Source organism: Melanotaenia boesemani, chromosome 19 (assembly GCF_017639745.1).
Source record: "Melanotaenia boesemani isolate fMelBoe1 chromosome 19, fMelBoe1.pri, whole genome shotgun sequence".
Lineage (NCBI taxonomy): Eukaryota > Metazoa > Chordata > Actinopteri > Atheriniformes > Melanotaeniidae > Melanotaenia > Melanotaenia boesemani.
Genome location: NC_055700.1, coordinates 19,626,908 through 19,645,767, shown reverse-complemented (window position 1 = coordinate 19,645,767; position 18,860 = coordinate 19,626,908). Strand labels below are relative to the sequence as shown.

The window sequence follows — 18,860 nt, the reverse complement described above, 5'->3', positions numbered from 1 at the left end:
GTGCAGCTTGTATAAAAAAAGGACCCCACCCTCTTTACCCTCTCCACATGATCCTTAAATATTTAGCTATGAGTGAAAATGAAGCTATATCTTCTTGTTTAAAAGGCACTCCTTTTGTGCGTATTTTTTCTTTTTTTGTCATTTTGTGTGTATCTTTCCAGTCAGGGTGCTTGTTCTGGAGATGTTTGTGAACAGAAATTCCTTTTTTTTCTTCTTTTTTTCCCCTTTCAAATAAAGAGTAACAAGAAATGTTTCTTGCTTTGATGCACAAACACAATGACACTAGATGCATGTTACTAAATTAACACCACGTTATCTGATCTTTATTTACAAGACATATTCATTTTGAATGTTTAAGTCGGGTACATGGTTGTCATCTTTGGCCACAAACTAGAAGAGATTAAAAGTTGATCCCGCTGTTTGAATGTCAGCGAGTCTGAACTCTGGTGAAGCTGATGCAGCGGCCCTGGAGACATCAGAGAGAAGCCAAAAAGTCAGAAAGTGGTCCAGCAGAATATGACCAAGAATTGAGAGTATGACATAAAGTGTTAAAAATGAAGGTTTTTGGCAAAATATGCCATAAAAGAAAGGCAAGTCAGAGATTATGTACATGTTCTTTGTTAATTTATCTCAAGTGGAACCACATTACTCCATTACCTGCCAAAATATCAACATGGGCTTATTAACAACAACATTGAAGGAACTGAAATGAACTACAGACTCTCTCAACATGACAACTGCTCTGAAGCAGCTGGAACATGGCAAATATCCCCCCTCCTCCCCACACTCAAAAGTTACAACAGAAGAACTGTATTTTAACTGTGTTAAAATGAAGTTTCAAACTTTTCTGCATCCATTGTCTCAGAAATATTTCTTTATCACAGCAGCTGGGTGGATAGATGGATGAATTGGCTTTTATTTAAGTAAGTTCCTCACTGTCGAGATGACAATGTGGAACAGAGCTACTCAGTTCAGTCCAAAGAGAGCCACATTCTTGCAGGTTTTCAATGTTTCCCTGCTCCAACACACCTGACTAAAATGGATCTAACAGCCTATAAAGTTCCGCTCAATGACTCAGGGAGCAGGAATACACTGAAAACCTGCAGGACTGCAGCCCTCGTAGGACCGAACTGAGTAGCCTTGGTCCTCAAAGGCTGGTGTCCTGCAGGTTTTAGAAGTTTCCCTGCTGCAACACACCTGATTCCAAGTCAGACTTGATGCCAAGCACTGCACAAGTCTGCTAATTACCTGTTGGTTAGAGTCCGGTATGGTGCAGCAGTGGAACTTCTAAAACCTGAAGGATACTGACCCTCGTGGGACCAGGATTGAGGATCCCTGATGTAGAACTTCAACATTTCTGCTTTAGATCAGGAGCTTTTGAGTCAAAGTCAGCAAAACAAGAAGTAATTTCTTTCTGAAGTGTAAAAATTGGTTCATAAATTGTATTAGAGTAGTTGTGTATAGACTGTTTTATCTATGCAAACCACTGCTGCTCCATGTTTGACATTTTTGCAACTCCTTATAGCAGGTTGCACAACTAGAGCATCTCAACACAGCATGTTTGTCACCTGCTAGAGAGTGAACGTGTCAGTGAGAAATGCTGTTTCAAAATGCATCAGTAAGAGGTCCCACAATTTTAGATGCACATTTTCAGAGTAAATTTTTTCCATGCAACACACTTCTGTGGGAAACAGCAGTGTTTGATGCATTTTAAACTTTTGACATTCCAGCAAATATTTTAAGCATTAGTACATGAGCCATAATCTAATTATGATGAACTTTGTGAAGTGACAACAATACAGTGTGTATACAGTGTGTTTCATCATCAAACTTAGTAATTGTTGTCATGGTGAAATACGGGAGAAGTGTCCTACCTTGTCCTGAGGTGTCGGTCTCATGATAGCCACTCTGTTGTACTGCCTCCTCAGTAATGCTAACAGCGCATCAACACGCCCCTGAGTAGAAAAATAGTTTATTAAATAGTAATTTATTTAGAATAGAAATACTTTATTAATCCCTTCAGAGAGCCCTCAGGGAAATTTGAACAGACAATGCAGAATAAACTTGTTGCTAATGCAAAGTGCCTTTGATGAAGACCCTGAAGAAGAATTAAGTCTTTCTCTCACCTTGATGGGAGAGTACCATTTGGACTGGGATGGGGGGTTGTAGACTGGAGGCGGTCTTGGTGGGGGTTGAGGAAGGATTGGTTCCTCCACTTCCTCCGGCATAGTGACCACTGCATTTTTGGCCTTCTCTAGCCGAGATCCCTCCTCTGTGGATCCTTTCTGTCCCCATCGCACCTGCAGAAGTGAATACAGTTGTCTGACATCACACACTTTTAGACACCTGAACAACACAAAACAATGTACATCTAGTTAAACAACCTGTGAGATTGGCAATAAATCATGAGCACGTTTTAGCAGCACAGTCTGAAAAATATTAAGACATTTTTCCTTCACCTCCATGCGCTTGATTCCCCCAGCACCCCTGCCTCCGTAGTATGAAGCATCCACTGTAGGCCACTTGTGTTTAGGCAAAGGATCCTCCTCTGGCTCCTTTAGCAATACAATAAATTTTTATTGATGTTCACCACAAATTCAGGACAAGAAATATTTCAATACTAGTGTGTACTAGTAGATTTGGGCTATAATAATCTTTAATATGCAACAAGTGCAATGCTAAAAAACTCGGTATCCCTCCCAAACCCCACCAACGCTCCCTCTGTGTGCACCTAAATTGGATTTTCTCTCAGCCACCACTGCCAACATAGCAACATGCGGTAAAGTTCAGCCTCGAAACATGAAGTCCCTCAATAACGACTTCTGTAAACAATCTGTTTGACTCACAATGATAGGAGGAGGAGGAGGAGGGGGTCGAGAGGGAGGTGGGTCCCTGATGACCTAGATGGAAAACAATACACGACTGAGTTTGCAATACTCAAAAAAGCCAAAAATAAAGATTACTCTGAAAATGTTTCTGCAAACTTAGATGCATGTTTAGGGTTGGACATGGCTGAAATCAGGAAAACAACAACAAAAAAACAGGCACATTCATGGACTCCAAACTCACCACTGTGCAGCAGAGAGGCCAGAACCACCAGAGTAAAATCAGGGCCAGTAACAGCAACAGAGCCAACAGCAGCCACAGCACCCAGGCCCCATCTGACTGCACCGAACACACTCATCAGCTACACGCAGTACTTGATCGGCCTGCTGATGTGCTTATCCTGAGCTACTCTCATCAACACAATTACAAAATACAACATATGCTCTCTTCTCCAGTTAGATTAATATAACCATACATCAACAGACATGTGACATACAGCAGGATTATCTGATAGAAAACAAAAACATTTTCCTTTACACCTACAAACTGAGTTTTCTTTGGTGCTATATAGTTTGTGCTGATACTCACACATGTTGTAGCATGTATGGTTATGGGAGCAGAGATGAAGGATTGTCCATTGTCCAGGCTAACCAGCACTTGCAATGATCTGAAATCATTAGTCACAGAAAACAGCATCAGAAGAAGATGAAGTAACCGTACAGTGTAATTAACTATATCATCAGGGCAATGAAAAGATGGTATAAAAGTGGCTGAATAAGAATATCAAATTAAGTAAGAAGATGCTTTATAATCAATTAAATAACCAAAGGGCAAAGATCTCAAAATGAGGTAGATAGTGTTAATAAGGCTCTTCAAGATCATCAATCACTGTTTCTTCATAAAAAGGAATAAGCTAAGAGGAAGCAACTATTATCATTAATGGTTTTTTTTTTCTTTGTTATTTATCCAGCATCACTAGTACCAAGAAATCACTGATGAAGTCTCTGCTAAGGTCACCATTATTTGATATCTTAAAGTTTTGGCCCAATTTCCTTTCCTTTCTTTTTTCCTACTGTAATAATGTTTTGGCTGTAAGGACTCTTTGTTCTAGATTGAGCAAGAGATAACAGAAAGTGCAAAAATAAAACTGAGTGCTGTTTGTTTGAAGTGAGTCAGCTTTGGTTCGCTCATTAAAAACCACAGAGATAGTCAGAGATATTCTGGTCAGACTCACCTCAGCTCATCCAACACCTTAAGACAGCTTTACTGCAAACATTGAGCCTGTTTTTTCTCCATTACACAATCACAACTAGGAAAAAAATCATTCTGAATGTCTTGATATTTTGTTAAATTTAATTTATTATGTAAATGAAATTACATCTTTAAGCCAAAAGGCATTCCAAAATAAATATATTATTAGGTTAAAGTATCAAATATATTAGTTATTGTACTTTACTGCAGGGTTGAACTGTTTAGTGTTGACTTACTTAAGCTTTTTCCCATCATAACATCACTGTGCACTATTGCACTAATGCAGAGGTAGTTATATTGACACTCACTTATTTTCCTTTTTTTCATGCTAATTATTCTTAATCACAATCCTTTTTGGGGAAAAGGAAAGTAAAACAAGCTCAGGAGACACGCTTTGGGGTATGAATTCAAGTGTGGTTTCACAGAGATACCATTTATTTCAAGGCTACTTTCAGCAACAAATTGCTTTCTTGGTGAAGAAAATCAAGAAGAAATCTTTGTTTTCACTGTACAGCACACATTTCAATTGTTTGCCCTTCATCAGGCATATTAAACACTGAATATGTGCTCAGGTTTTGCAGTTTCACACAGTAGTTGTGTGAATTTGCTTGCATGTGTGTTGACTTACTGTCCGGCCTCTTGTAGTAAAGGAGCAGGACACAGCAGATAGCCGTCTCTAACTACTGTCGGCTTCTCATCTTACAAGAAACAGAGAAAAAGACTGAGGTGACACATCAAAACAAAAAGCAACCACAGATAATTCACCATTTTATGTAACAATATGCAAAATAAGTTAGACTCTTTGTACACTCTGATTGATCATCAGTGTTTTGACCTCTTGTGGAAGTGACAACTAATTTTACAAAATACAAATTAGTAAAGATACAGTAAAAAGTGTAGTTAGGGTTAATAACCGTCCCCACCACAGCAAAACACGTGTCACATGTTTTCTGTGCATGCTCCCCTAGTGACATCGATCTGTTAATAGACTAAAGAGAGAGAACATCTCCTCCCTGCCTCTGCTTGGTCTCATAATGTCTCCTCTGTTCTCTGGCTAAAGCTGATAAAAGGCAGCCACTGTTTCTTCCTGAAGTCATGGCTGACTTTCCTCTTTAGCTCAGAAAACTGCCCACCATATCACATTTCACTTCACAGATGACTTCATCCCAGAAAGGATGACCATGTCATGTGGGAGCAAGCCAAAACATCAGTGTGAAGTGAACCATAATGTTCTTCTAGTACTGCAGTAGGTGGATTATTAGTGTTAGCTTCCACAGCTCTGCTGTAGTATATCAGAACTGTGTATAAGCTGTGCAGTTGTGTTGTCATGGGTGAATTGAGTGTGCCATCTACCGTAAGTCGCTTGATTGACAGTGAGGGAACACAGGATGTTGTCTATCCTCTTGGATCCACTAAAGCCAGAGCCCCTCAAGATCACGTTAAAAGACTCTGGGAAAAATTACATGCAGGAACATGCAATATTCATTAAACTACAGATATGTACAGTGAGTGAATTTAAGAGTTTAATTTGATGGCTCATTTGCATTAGCAGATAAACACTAGACAAGTTCATATTTGTAGCTACTGTCTGTACAAAATTTCATGGAGTGAACATAAACACCTCTTCCAAAATTAATCCCATAGTTTATATTAAATCTGCAAATGTGAAATGCATTGTTCTGCTACAACTCAGGTATAGAACAGCAATGTCTAATTAAAATCTAAAAAGTTTGAATTAACTCATTAAAACACAATGCTACTCATAAACACAGCAGTTTCTGTATCAGTTTTATAAAACTAAACTTATTTAAGTAAAATGTTTTAAAAGATAGCTTAACAAAAATGTGCCTTGCATAATATAGTCAAATTAAAGAGTACAAAAACCTTAACTTAAACAGATTTATGACATTCCACTCTCAAATGACTTTTTCAGTCTTATCTTTTCAATATTCCTTTGATAAAAATCAATGCCCCTCGACCAGAGACAGCAAAGCAGAGCCACAGCATGATAAAACCTCCACCATGTTTAACTGTGGGTGGGGCATTCTTTTCCTTAATGACTTTATTTTATTGCATATAGACAAACTGGAGCCCTGCATCCCCCCCAAGAGAACTACTTTGGTTTCCTCTTTAAACAGAAAGTTATCATAGAAAGAGTCTTATCTATGAAAGTTTTTGTAAACACTTGTCTCTCTCTTTTTTTTTCTTTTTTCTGTCTTTTTTTGTACTTCAGTGTACAGCATGCAAGGCAAGCTGAAACAACCACTCCAGAGTGCTCCGGGCCAGTCTGAAGCTCCTTGGATGTCTCATGTTGTATTGTGTTTTGTTTTTGGGTTTTTATTTTCCATAACCCTAATAAACCTTCACAGACTTCTTTTGTTAAAGTTTGTATTCCTGCCATGTCCTGGAAGCTTTATATATATTTTTTTCTTAGGTCTGTCAGACTTCTTGATGGCATTAGAAACCACTTAAACAGCGATCATCTTTGATGACTGTCTTGAGGCGTTTGGGATTTTAAATATAATTTTCATAAATGCATTTCTGATGCCTTCACCACTGTGGCAAAAAATGCATATTTGGAATAAAATGTTTCACTCACTTCTTTTTATGGTTGTTTAGATTTTCCATTCTGGTCTAAAGTGGGAGACCAACAGACTGGCATCACCATCCCTACCTAAACCCTTTTCTTTTCATTATATATTTTCTTAAATACTACAGTAACTCACCATTCACACAAACACTTGATGGCTCAATTGTGAATACTTCACTGCAGGATTGCTTGAGGACCTGCGATGCAGAGAAACAGATGGAGGATGCAGCTCAGGTGATCACTGATCACACATCAGATGGACATTTTTAGGACATCACTGTACATGGGGTAACCTCACCGTGTTGACAATGTCTTTAAGTGCATGAAAGCCAGACAGAACTGGGAAGACTTGCTCTGTGCCATCTGCTATTTCAGCAAGCTGTGACCAAAATGAAAACAAGAGTAATTTTACCTTTTATTTAATACATGAAGACCTGAGTGTTCACATGTTGGAGCTTCTTAAGCAAGTCCTTGGCTTGACAATGCTTTTAGCAGCATTTAGAGAGGGAGGGTTCATTTCTAGGAGATGAAAGCTGTGGGCAGCTGTCTAATGCTTTCATCTCCTGATGGCAGAACAGGAAGTTTGTCTGACATTATTTAATTAGAGTGATGTAAGCACTTCCTCTTTAGACCACAGAGGGCTGCTCTCAGCAATCTGGCTGAGGATGGTCTCCCCTGACAACTGAAAAACTCAAAGGGTTGAAAGTCTGCTGCAACACAATGCCAAACAATAAAGAAACAAGGCAGGAAAACTCAGGGTGGAGGTTTTGTTACAGTAGATGCCACATTTAATTAAATATTGCACCCTCATAACTCTCAGATATAATTCTTTGAGGTGTACATTTTATTAGGAAGAATGACATAATGACTGTAGAAAACAGAACATGTCACAGTAGATGAATGGTTCTCAATCTCTGCAATTTTTAATGGGATTGTGGCTTTTTTTTTCCTTTTGTATTTCAACAACTTTGAGGGCGTAAGAGGTTTCATCCCTCTTTGTTCTGAGTTGAGTGCTTTCTTTACAAACACAATGCTCTCTTGGAACAGGCAAATATCAAATTCTCTCCCAGATAATGGCCATTTTAAATATAATGCTAAACACCACTCTTAAAAACATGTAAACCAAACGCAACATGAACCACAAGCTACTAGCTGCCTGCCAGATGCTTGCTTTTCAGTTCCCTGGAGGTTTAAGTTCAGCCCTAACAGACTAAGCAATCGTGGTCAAGGTGTGTTAGTCAATCTGGGCCAAAAACAACAGCCTATTGAAATTCTGACCACAGCCTAACACACACTGACACACACAGAAAGGCAAATAAAACCTCAGTGTTCAAACAAACTGTAGTATCAGTGACAGAGTTCTTTTTTATAGGAATGATAAAAGAGGAAGGGTACAAAATGGACTTCTTTCACCTGGTTATGGTCAAAGTCCTTGACCCCGACACAGTAGACTCTGGCTCCAAACCCTCTGGCTTTGTCAGCCTGGAAATCACAACCACACAGGGAAAGAAAAAGTCAAGTGTGATTCAGGGATTTGAGAAGTATGTGGATGTGTATCCCTGAACAGCCATGGTGTCAGAGCTGGCATCTGAAAAACACTGTATCCATAAACTGTGCTCCAAAAGAAACCAATAAACTACATTAAATTACTTTAAAAGGATTGCCAATCACATTTCAACACTTGAAATTATCTTTTGCTTTGTATCTGTGTGTGTTTGTGTGTGTGTGCGTGTGTGTGTTACCTCCTTTACACTCAGTTCAAAGGGGTAGGGGTCTAACTTGCCATCAGTCAGAATAATGATGAGACTGGATGAAGGAGAAGTTTGTGTCTTCATTTGATCTGACACCTAATTATTGAATGTCAACACAAATGTACAGTTATTCTCTTTCTTTTCTAATCCATCCACAAGAACATATGACAAAAAGAAACAAAATGTACAAAACACTCCAACAATAATTAACTAGACCATGAGCGATCTTACCGCCTGTAAGCCTGTGTGCATGTATGTTTCACCAGCAGGGTTGATTTGGCCCAGCTTGTTTAGACCCTCATCAATTTTAGATCTGTGCAGCAAGATCACAAAAAACAACTAATTTAATTAGTTAGTTAGTTTAATTAGTTTAATTAAAAAAGGACAAAAGAAATAAAACAGTTGTTGTGAGGATGAGGGAGATTTGTTATGAAGCATACAGAGTAGAAGGAAGAGAGATGAGGTGAGTGAGTTCATACCTATCTCCAGTTAGAGGAAGTATCACAGCCGCCTGACCTGAGAAGACGATGTAGGATACCCTCATCCTGGGACTGAAAAAAACACGGGCACACAAAAAAGCTGGTTGACATACAAATACACATAACATTTAAAAAAATTACATTTGCCAGTACACACATCGTGATCTGTGCCAGCTGTGCCTGCAAATAATGAACAATACATGATATCTTAATAAAATGACATTAGTAAAAAATAATGTCATCAAATATCCAACAGTTCTGCAACACAGGATGGGTTTAAGGTCTGGAATTGGACGTCTAACCCTGCCGGTGTTGCCGCTTTGCTCTGCTGTGAAAGGGGGGACATGAGTGTCTGGTGTGGTCAGCACCACCTTCAACATCTGGCTGCATGTTTGGCTCTTATATTTAGCACCCTACTATTAAACCTAAAGATATCACACACCCTCAGCATCATTACCCAGATGGGGTTTAGGAACAGTTGTTGGCTTTGTGTGATGTCTGCATCCTGAAATAGACGTGCCCTACTTCTTTCTCACTATTACTTGTTGGACCATAATTTAAGACTCTCCATTGCATAAATAGTTTTTATTTCCTTTGTTAAATTTCCTCTGTATGCATGTAATTATGATGTTTGGTTTTGTTTCTATCCAAAATTGAAGATGTGGGCTCATAAGACGGTGCAGTGGAGAGGAAAGAGCAATTATATCTAAACAGAATAATATTAACCTAATAAACCTGCTGGTGAGCTGCTCCACAAATCCATAGATCTCCTTCCAGTGTCCCCACACACTGCCAGACCTGCAAAAATAGCCAGGACGAGAGCGTAAAACTCAATGTCAACAGAAACACTGAAAGGTTACATAATCATGCACAAGACATTAAAAACAAAACAAAGTGTAAAACAAAGCAAACTGGAATTTAAGAAAAACCAAAGACCAAACTGAAGATGTATGATAAAGGTTTATTATTAATATAAATAGATAGATAAAATAGTATCATCCTTAAAATACTACCTATTGTCATTTCAAGTTTCCCCCAAAATACAAGAAACTGAACCAAATAATTAAAAAGAAAATCGTTGAGAAAAGTCTTTAAAAATTACTTTAAAAAGGGTGATAATATATAAGACTATTAATAAAATAAATGTTTGTTTTTTGTTTTGTTTTTTTAATTAGCAAACATATCACTTGAGCATGTTTTTCAAAGCCTGGTAAAGTTTTGAAGAACCCCACCACCACCACCACCTTCCACAAACTTTCTCATGTACAGAGGATTAAAATAAACTGCTGTGTTATCAGAAGTGGGACCTGGGAAACCAAACAGAGCCATACATGGAAAGGACCGTTTCTGCAGTGAGGTAACAAGTGTCACATCAATTGATTATTGAAGCAGACACAGTCAGTCTGTCGTAACTTACTTGTCTAAAACAAAATAAATGTCAAACGCTCCATCGCAGGACGCGTCGTCCCCGTTGTGCAGCGAGGAACTCCTGCAAACACTTAAAACAAGAAGCAGCGTTTGGCAACATATCCAGATCCGATCCATAATCCATGTGTTACATATCAGCAGCGGCTTGGTTTGAAAGGAATAATAAAAACAGCCACCACAGATTTGCCTATGGAGAGTTCCTCATCTCCTCCGACTCAGCCCGGATGCTCACATATTGGTTCACTGGTGCGCGCAAATCCACATAGTGTGGGGTGTTTTCTGAGCAGGCTGACACTGAAATAAACGGGGCAGGGCGCGCAGCTGCTGCAGACACCACAGTCAAAACACCGGCAATAAATACAGAGGAGGACTTCCTTCCTGGATTCTCCAAATTAAACAACGTTACCACCAAATGTCACCATCCAAATTAATAATAATAATAATAATAAAAACAGATAGATAATGTTTACATTTTACCCAACAAATTTCTACTGATTGGCAATACAAGTTACAAACTATGCTATAAATGGATAAAAAGAAAAGAAAGAAAAAATAAAGACTTCATCCTCTTCTGCTTGTTCTGTGTGGCAGTTCAAACATCTCTTGGGGAGCTGATTGATCAAACGTGAGAACAACAAAACAGCACAGCCTGAAAGATGATGGATTAGATCACTGAAATATAAATGTCCCAGTATTAAAAGTCATTTGTGTATTCTCTGTGTGATCAGTGCAGGACTAGTTTATGAAAGTTCATGTTTTTCTCAATCCAAAATTATTCTCCCTGTAGATTTCAATGAAAATATCTCAAACAAATACATCTCATTATTGCAAATCCTTTGCAGATGGTAACAGAGTGGATTAAGTTAACACAGCACCCTTGGTGTGTCAGGATGACCCAAAATGTGACCTCCCAAATGCTGAAATCACTGTATCCCTTTCTGCTTTTGTTCCACTTCATGCACATACCAGGTGGTCAACTGATTTCTTTGCTTTTGAAACTGTTTGTGTTCAACACAGCATGACACAAACAACTATATCCCCTTTCTTTAAGATGAGCTCTGCATTGACTTCATTCCTAGTTTATTTGTGCTGGAGTGTTCTGTAATAATACATTTCATTGTGCTGCTTGCAGGGATGCAATGTGAAATCTGAGTTGGGTCCACATCAACAAACCATTTGGCTTACATTGTTGCAATAAACTCAATAGCATACCAAACTTACTGTGTCAGGAAAAGGCACCCCATCCCTGATGGGAATTATATGATCTGTGCTATGTTACGGGGTGTGGCTGGTCCATGTTTTATCTTCTCTGAGACTTGATATGAGGATGTTTTCCAACATTTAGAGGTCATCCTCTAGTGCAGATTTGTGAATACCTATGTGCCAAATGGAGGACTTGGGGTTTTTCTTCCAAAGGCCTGATATAAGCTCAGATGATTTACATAATTTAGAAAAAAAGAAAAAGACCATGACTGATAAAGCTGAGAAACAAAACAGAGACTGTTTCCTCACAGTATGTTGGTTAAGTTTATATAGTGTGTGACCACAGACAATCCTTCCATCAAAGCTACAACTAAAGAGCATTTCTGGGTGTGGTTATAAGTCTAGCCAATTAAACCTAATGTTAAATAAAATTATAGAGTAAGTAAACAAACTATGTTATAATTACACTGTTGCCTAATGCATCAATGCGGTTTTGTGTTGGTTTTGTAAGAGATATCCACTTGGGAAATGCTACAGCAACTTAAATGGAAGATATTTTAGAATATGCTTTGCTTGCAAAGAAAGACATGATTTTAAGTCTGTGAAGAAAATTAGATTAAAAGGTAGTTTGCAGTTAAAAGCATTGGCTTATTTTGAGGTTTATTGGCTACGACTGCAATACCGCTCTTTCACAAGTAGGCGGTAGTAACGTGCAGTTTTCCCGTTCGCGCAACGCGGAAAACATCAAGGAGGAAAACAGGTTTACTGGTGGGAGGCAGTATACTGCCGGCTGGCTATCTGATATGTCAGTTGGCTAAAATGTGAGTTTTTAATGCCGTGTTGGCATGATGGCCTTTTCGAAATGGCTGACTTTTTTGTGTTAGGATAGCGGCAGTCGGAGTGTGACAAATGGTGAGCTTCCTTACCCAGTTTTACATCAGCTGCCTCTCAAGATTAGCATTGACGTTAGCTAGCCTGCTAGCATGGCCCAATAATAACAAACCGGTGTGGCAAACAGGTTGAGCATGTTTCTGTGCTGGCTTTTTTGTCTTTCTTTTTTTTTACTTTAATCTCATCGCCCTTACGCCTAACCCTGTAGTCATAATGATTTAATATAACTAGCGTTTTCAGATTTTTGGTATTTGTAGGGTTTGTTTTGTCAGTGCATTTAGAAAATTGAGCAAAAACTGAGTCCAGTTATAACTGTCCTTGACAATTTCCCCCCCTTTTCAAATACAGCCTTAACGCCCCCAGTTTGCTTTGTTGGATCATCGGAGCCCAGAACAAGATGCTGCTGAAGATGCCCCAGAAACTGCTGAAGACTGCTCACTACATTGAGCTTGGCAGTTACCAGCACTGGCCAGTGCTGATACCACAGAGAATACGACTGTACACCTATGAACAAATCCCCCTCTTCCTGAAAGAAAACCCCTACATCACAGACGGCTACAGGGCCCACCTACCCTCCAAACTCTGCCTGAAGAGGTGGGGAACATGTTGGAAATGTTACATTCATGTTAATGGATATTATTATTCACTCTTCATATATCCCCATCCTTTCTTTCTGTTGCAGCATTTTTATTTTGTCTAATGAGACTGTGAACATCTGGAGCCACCTTCTGGGTTTCCTCCTTTTCTTCTCTCTTGGGGTCAATGACCTCTCCTCAGTACTGCCAGCCTCTGGAGCGAACAGAGAAGACTACGTCATCTATGCTATAGGACTTTTCTGCTTCCAGGTAAATTGGCTGTATCTGTGTGTGTTAGGTTGCTGTCTGGTTTTGTTTAAGCTGGCAAATAAAACCATATTAGTTACACGATTTCTTCTTCTTTGTGTCTTGTAACAAACTGATTTATGTAAGTTTACATTTCCTGCCACAGGTGTGCTCAGCCCTACCTACCCAGGTGTGTAAGGTGTATGTAGAGATGACAGTGACGCATTGGGATGCGGCGTATTGCATCATTAGCAAACTGAACCTGGAATAGTTCAGATTGTGATTTTATTTAGTATTAGCTGTGTTTACTTTGTGTTGTTAGTTGTTTCTGATAATTGCATTATAGATAGATTATAATAATGCATAGTTATTGTGGTTCTTTCCCACTTTTCACCTCTTCTTTTGTCCCCTTATGTGAATGTTGTGATTATTTGTAATGTATGTTGAGGTGAGTTTATATGTTATACACTACAGCTCAAAAGTTTGGGATCACTTTGCCATGGGATTTAATAGGGAAGTGATCCCAAACTTTTGAGCGATAGTGTATATCCATATACATGTTGGATGTTGTGAAAACTTAAAGGTAAGGTTCAGATCATCTTCCAGGGTCTAAATTTGTTGTGTGTTCATCCCAGGTTTGCATGTTATGTTCAGTGGGATATCACCTGTTCTCCTGCCACCGATCAGAAAAGACCTGCCGTCGCTGGCTGGCATTGGACTACGCAGGCATTTCTGTCGGCATCCTGGGCTGTTATGTACCTGGGATCTTTTATGCTTTCTACTGTAACGCAGTGAGTGCAAATGTTTGATATCAGCTTGTAGAATGGTGTCAGATGCTAATAATCTATGCAGGCTCAGATCTGTGTATGCAGGAAGAGAAGTGATCTGAAACCTCTGTTTATTTTTTACACAAGATGAGTAAGGTCTGAGTATGGTGTGTGTAATGTTTTTTTTTTTTTTGTAATCTCTCCCCTCTTGCAGTTTTGGCGACAGCTCTACCTGCTCACAGTGCTGTCCCTGATACTGGCCGTCTTCTGTGCTCAGGTCCATCCTCATTATCTTAGCAACGACTGGAAATTCATAAGGATGACAATCTTCTGCTGTGTGGCAGGCATCAGTGTGATTCCTGCATGCCACTGGGTCTGGCTGAATGGAGGATTCACATCTGATGTTGTGCAGGTCAGAAACAACAAACATCTATTTTCATTACTTTGCAGCTTTTCTGTAGATCATTAATATGTTTTTTTTTATTTGTTTCTTTTGCAGCTGTTTCTCCCACGTGTGATAATAATGTACCTGATTGCTGGATCTGCCTTCATGTTCTATGTCACCAAAATCCCTGAGCGTTATTTCCCAGGTAAGCTTCTTTCTGTCTGTCTAGTGTAAATACACCACCAGAGGTCGTTGTAGCCAAGGTTTCAAATCAATATTCTGTGGGCTGCTTATTAAAGTCAAAATCTTAGAAAGGTGACACCTTCTTAAATGAAGTGTGATTTTAAAGGAAAAATACAACTACTTAGAAAAGTTAACTACTTATTATCTGACAGAGGGAACAAGCTTATGCATTAACAAATGCAGTGTTACAAAAAAATCTAGTGAAACATCTCCAATACTATAAACTCACCAGGAAATAATCATAAACCACTATCCAGTGCATTCTTCATGTAAGTTAATGTATTTAATGGATAATGTAGTGAGAAAACAGTGTTGTTTCTAAAGTTTCTAAACTGGTGTGAGAAGATTATAGAAATGAAAACTCTTGTATTTTTTTAAATGTTTCATTTGAACTGAATGATGAGAGTGACCTAACTGTAAAATCTACCAACAGAAACTTATTTACTCAATTACAGATTAATAAGTGAGCCCACAGCTCTGCAAGCCTGTTTTCCTTTAGCTTTGACTTGTTATAGTTGGAAAAGTGCAGGTGTTTCTTGTAATATTAATAACAGCCCTGTTTGTTTCAATATCTCATTATTTAAATGTTACTGCTTTGCTACTGATATCATATTTCAGCTTATATTACTAAGTTAAATGTCATTGGATCTACTCATGGATGACGTCACATAAATGTTGTTTTGAATCATTTCAAGTCTAATTTGACCAATAATGTATCTGTAGACCTTAAGTTGGTGCGTGTATTTTTTTTTTTTTTTACCCATTTATGCCTTATTGTTTGTTTGTTTTTGATAGTGTTTGGCTTGCATTGCTGTCTAAAATAATTTACTCAAACAATAAGTTTGACGAAGATCATGTTTATGTTTATGGGCAGCATGGCTCAGTGGGTAGAGTGGTCGTCCTGCAGCCCAAGGGTTGCCGGTTCGATCCTGGCCCGGTGAGCTCATGTCGAGGTCTCCCTGAGAAAGACACTGAACCCCTAATTGCTCCTGATGGGTTGTGGTTGAGCGCCTTGCATGGTAGATTCCGCCATCAGTGTGTGAATGTGACGTACATGTAAAGCGCTTTGGATAAGTACAGACCATTTAGATCCAGTTTTTATTTCTCTCTCTTTCTATCTTCTTGTTCAGGCCAGCTGAACTACCTTGGAGCCAGCCACCAGGTGTGGCACATACTGGTGGTGGTGATGTTTTACTGGTGGCATCAGACCGCCGTGTACATCATGCGCTTTAGACACAGCCAGCCCTGCCCCACCAGGACGAGCAGCAGCTAAGTTAATCTCATCACTCATCACTAAGTAATTGGGACTAGCTGTTGGCTAATTCCCAACAAAACCACCACATGAACATGAACAACTTTTTGTTGTTGCCTTTACTTTGTCAACCACTAACTGCACGATGCCTCTGACTACTAGTTGATTAAATGTCAACTGACAGAAGGACATTAATATTTAGTTTTTTTGTGTGTTTTTTTTTGGCTTTCACTGGGTCTCTTGTCTGTTAAACAGAAGCATGTTTGAAAAAAAACAGTTAATACCTTGATACCTTGGTGAGGTCTTAAGTGAAAGTGAACTGATGTCTAGATAGAAACCATCACTCCACATTCACCAACGGACATATAAGACATTTGACCATCAATTCATAAAGCAGAAGTTTTCATTGTTTTGCAGAAATAAATTAATCTTACATGTTTTTTGACATATTTCTGGTTTGTATAGGTTTGTCTTCAATAACTAAGACTTATTTTAATCAATAACAGATTTGTGAACTCTGTTTTTTCCCTGTACTTTTTGTTTTTATTTCTCTGTTCCTACAAGAAAAAGTTGCACGAAATGTTTTGATATAAAGGTTAGAAAGTCAGAAAAATGAAGGAAACTAGACATTCTGTGTTTGATGCAGCAATTGACTTGTTTCCAGTAGAAACTATCTTCCAATGCCTCAAGTATGTGAAGTTATTGAACAAATAATCAATGACGCAGTTGCAATATTTTCCATGCAAAACGGAACAAAACTGAAGACCCTGTATTGTTTTTTGTGTCATGTCATTTTTCTGTAATGTTTTGGTTTAGGAACACACAGCAGTGATGGCATTAACTACTAAACAGAGACCAAAACCGCTGCTTTAGTGCTGCACCAGGACCGAAATCTCTAAAGCACTCCTGTCGTATCAGCTCACAGAGCTGGACAATCTGTTTGCTGTAACTTGGTCTGCCTCCTCACATAAAACTTCATGATTTGGGTTCATATTATCAGTTTGCTTCATATTAATTGAGATTATTTTTTTCATTGTGGTACAGACCTCTCAGTCACGCTTAAATATTTACTTATGTTTGACTAGAACAGTCCAGCTTTGGCCAGTATCCAGTGTGACTCCGGTCTCTGAGAGGGCATAATAATAACACTGGACTTACACTGATCCTGTCAAACTACAACAAAGGATGTTGCCTCATTAACCTCTGCTGACATATTATCTAGATAGATCTAAACAAAGTTATCATTACTTTTTAGATTTACAAAATCAAAAAAGGTTTAACAAACATTTATGTGGCTAAAAAGATAACTCATGTTGTGTTTACTTTGAATGAAATGACCCTTTAACAATAGTTTGAGGCTATGAAATTACTCTGTGCTTGTATTACAGTGGGCACAAATTCCAGTATTTCTCTGCCTCGGTCTTTGCTTAAATCTTTATTCTAAGTTAGTAATAGTGAAAAGCCTTTACCTGATTTCTAGCAATCCCCAAGTAGCTGAAGTGGAATCCTGTTGAGCAGTTCCCCTCATGGAAGTTAAACCTCTTTTTTGCCACCGAAAGGCTCAGATTACTATAACCTAAGGTAAACACACACACACACACACACACACACACACACACACATATATATATATATATATATATATATATATATATATATATATATATATATAGTTTTATTTATTTTTATTTATTTATCAAAGTCTTGTTTTTTGTGAGCCAATAGAAATGCTATAAAAAGACAAAGAGGAATCCTTTTGTTTACAAAGAATAGGACCTTTTTATGCAAAGCTCCACAAATATGTCCATGAAAGTAATCACATTTTTGGAACTACAACTACTAAATTTATGCCTTTTATGAAGCTTAATGTTGGTCTTTCACTTCCCCAAATACAACCAGAAGTAAAGAGACTTGATGGCGAGTCAGTACAGCTCTATGTTAAGTTCATAAAGTAGTTTGGCGTGTTTTCCCTTGTTGTCCATGAACTTAAACACATTATCTTATCTCCTGTAAAAGTATATCATTAGTATAAACACATGTTAAATGGAAAACCACCCATAGCCTCACACATGCAGAAGAAAGATGATTGTGATTTGGTCAGCCTCCAAGTGCCATACGAAATGTAGCAAACAGGTCATGCCGGGCTATTTTCTCTATTTGCCTTTGGTTAAATACCAGTTTGAGCCTTTCAATGGCAAAAACAAGCAGTCTTTATACTGATTCAGTTTTCCCTTGGGGTTACTTTACAGCCATTTTGCTGTTACTAGGTCCATCATTTAGCACCGGACCAACTCTGTGAAAAAAATTAGACCTTAAAGATTATAAATTACGACCTAGGTTTAAAAACACCAGAATTATCCTTGAAGCTATCACTGATTTTTTTCAGATGGCTGTAGGGGTTATTGGTCACCAGCTCTTAAACCGTTTTATCATAATGCCTGTCATAAAGACTGTGTGTACTTCATTTACCTCTGTAACGATTACTTTTAATCTTCCACATGGTGGGAAAATTGATTTTGATGTTTATTTTTGTACTTTTTGTGTCTACAGTTTTCAGTCATGTTGGAATTTTATCTGCCTTATATCTTTGATTCATTGTTTTGTTTGCAACTTTGCTGTTTCACTCTGTTGGTCAGGGCATTAACTAAAACCAGAACAATTCTTTTTTTCTCTATTTAATCTTTAGAAAAGTGGAATCCAGTCTAAAAGCACTTAATGCTGTTGACTGCAGCGCTGCAAAAGGCACTGTACAGTTGCCCAAAGATGTGACTATTTCCCATGAACTGTTGAACGTTTTTGATTGATTGCATGATCGTCTCATTCTGTTTCTTGTGTTTCTCGGTGTTTTCCTTGAATATCATTTGTATGACATTACACTGGCACTGACTCATGAGATGTAGATTATTTATTTCAGTGCCTATGTGAAAATATATTTTTAAAAATATTTTGAAGGAATAAAGAATGCTGGGAAAA

The 18,860-nt window shown here is 38.3% G+C and overlaps 2 protein-coding genes across 5 annotated transcripts; one reads left to right on the top strand and one right to left on the bottom strand.

The window, feature by feature from the left end:
• Nucleotides 1-297: 297 nt before the first annotated feature.
• On the bottom strand, nt 298-10,630 carry LOC121629959 (anthrax toxin receptor 2-like). The gene is made up of 17 exons (XM_041969925.1): nt 10,315-10,630; nt 9,624-9,695; nt 8,898-8,969; nt 8,650-8,731; nt 8,410-8,514; nt 8,081-8,149; nt 6,966-7,046; nt 6,804-6,864; nt 5,431-5,526; nt 4,706-4,775; nt 3,415-3,493; nt 3,070-3,165; nt 2,847-2,900; nt 2,460-2,555; nt 2,127-2,300; nt 1,875-1,955; nt 298-466 (listed from the first exon to the last, which is right to left on the bottom strand). Exons 1-17 carry the CDS (start codon nt 10,440-10,442, stop codon nt 428-430), a joined length of 1,455 nt encoding a protein of 484 aa, XP_041825859.1. The 5' UTR covers nt 10,443-10,630; the 3' UTR covers nt 298-427.
• A 1,661-nt stretch (nt 10,631-12,291) lies between these two features.
• Nucleotides 12,292-18,860, top strand: LOC121630424 (progestin and adipoQ receptor family member 3-like). 4 transcript variants are annotated; one of them, XM_041970704.1, is made up of 8 exons: nt 12,292-12,440; nt 12,768-13,013; nt 13,102-13,264; nt 13,407-13,430; nt 13,876-14,031; nt 14,222-14,419; nt 14,507-14,597; nt 15,766-18,860. In XM_041970704.1, exons 2-8 carry the CDS (start codon nt 12,817-12,819, stop codon nt 15,906-15,908), a joined length of 972 nt encoding a protein of 323 aa, XP_041826638.1. In that variant the 5' UTR covers nt 12,292-12,440; nt 12,768-12,816; the 3' UTR covers nt 15,909-18,860. The 4 variants fall into 4 exon arrangements, with proteins under 4 accessions (XP_041826638.1, XP_041826639.1, XP_041826641.1 ...); XM_041970705.1 differs by having other exon boundaries at nt 12,762-13,013; XM_041970706.1 differs by having other exon boundaries at nt 12,295-12,349.

What these genes read in the sequence shown, in the direction of transcription:
- LOC121629959 (XM_041969925.1), bottom strand. Translation starts at nt 10,442, where the DNA reads ATGGATCGGATCTGGATATGTTGCCAAACGCTGCTTCTTGTTTTAAGT. An exon ending in TTGAACTGAGTGTAAAGGAG is followed by an intron (nt 8,150 to 8,409) that starts GTAACACACACA and finishes TGTGATTTCCAG; the next exon opens with GCTGACAAAGCCAGAGGGTT. An exon ending in TGTCAATCAAGCGACTTACG is followed by an intron (nt 4,776 to 5,430) that starts GTAGATGGCACA and finishes GTTTCTTGTAAG; the next exon opens with ATGAGAAGCCGACAGTAGTT.
- LOC121630424 (XM_041970704.1), top strand. Translation starts at nt 12,817, where the DNA reads ATGCTGCTGAAGATGCCCCAGAAACTGCTGAAGACTGCTCACTACATT. An exon ending in TCCAAACTCTGCCTGAAGAG is followed by an intron (nt 13,014 to 13,101) that starts GTGGGGAACATG and finishes TTTCTGTTGCAG; the next exon opens with CATTTTTATTTTGTCTAATG. An exon ending in TAGGACTTTTCTGCTTCCAG is followed by an intron (nt 13,265 to 13,406) that starts GTAAATTGGCTG and finishes TTCCTGCCACAG; the next exon opens with GTGTGCTCAGCCCTACCTAC.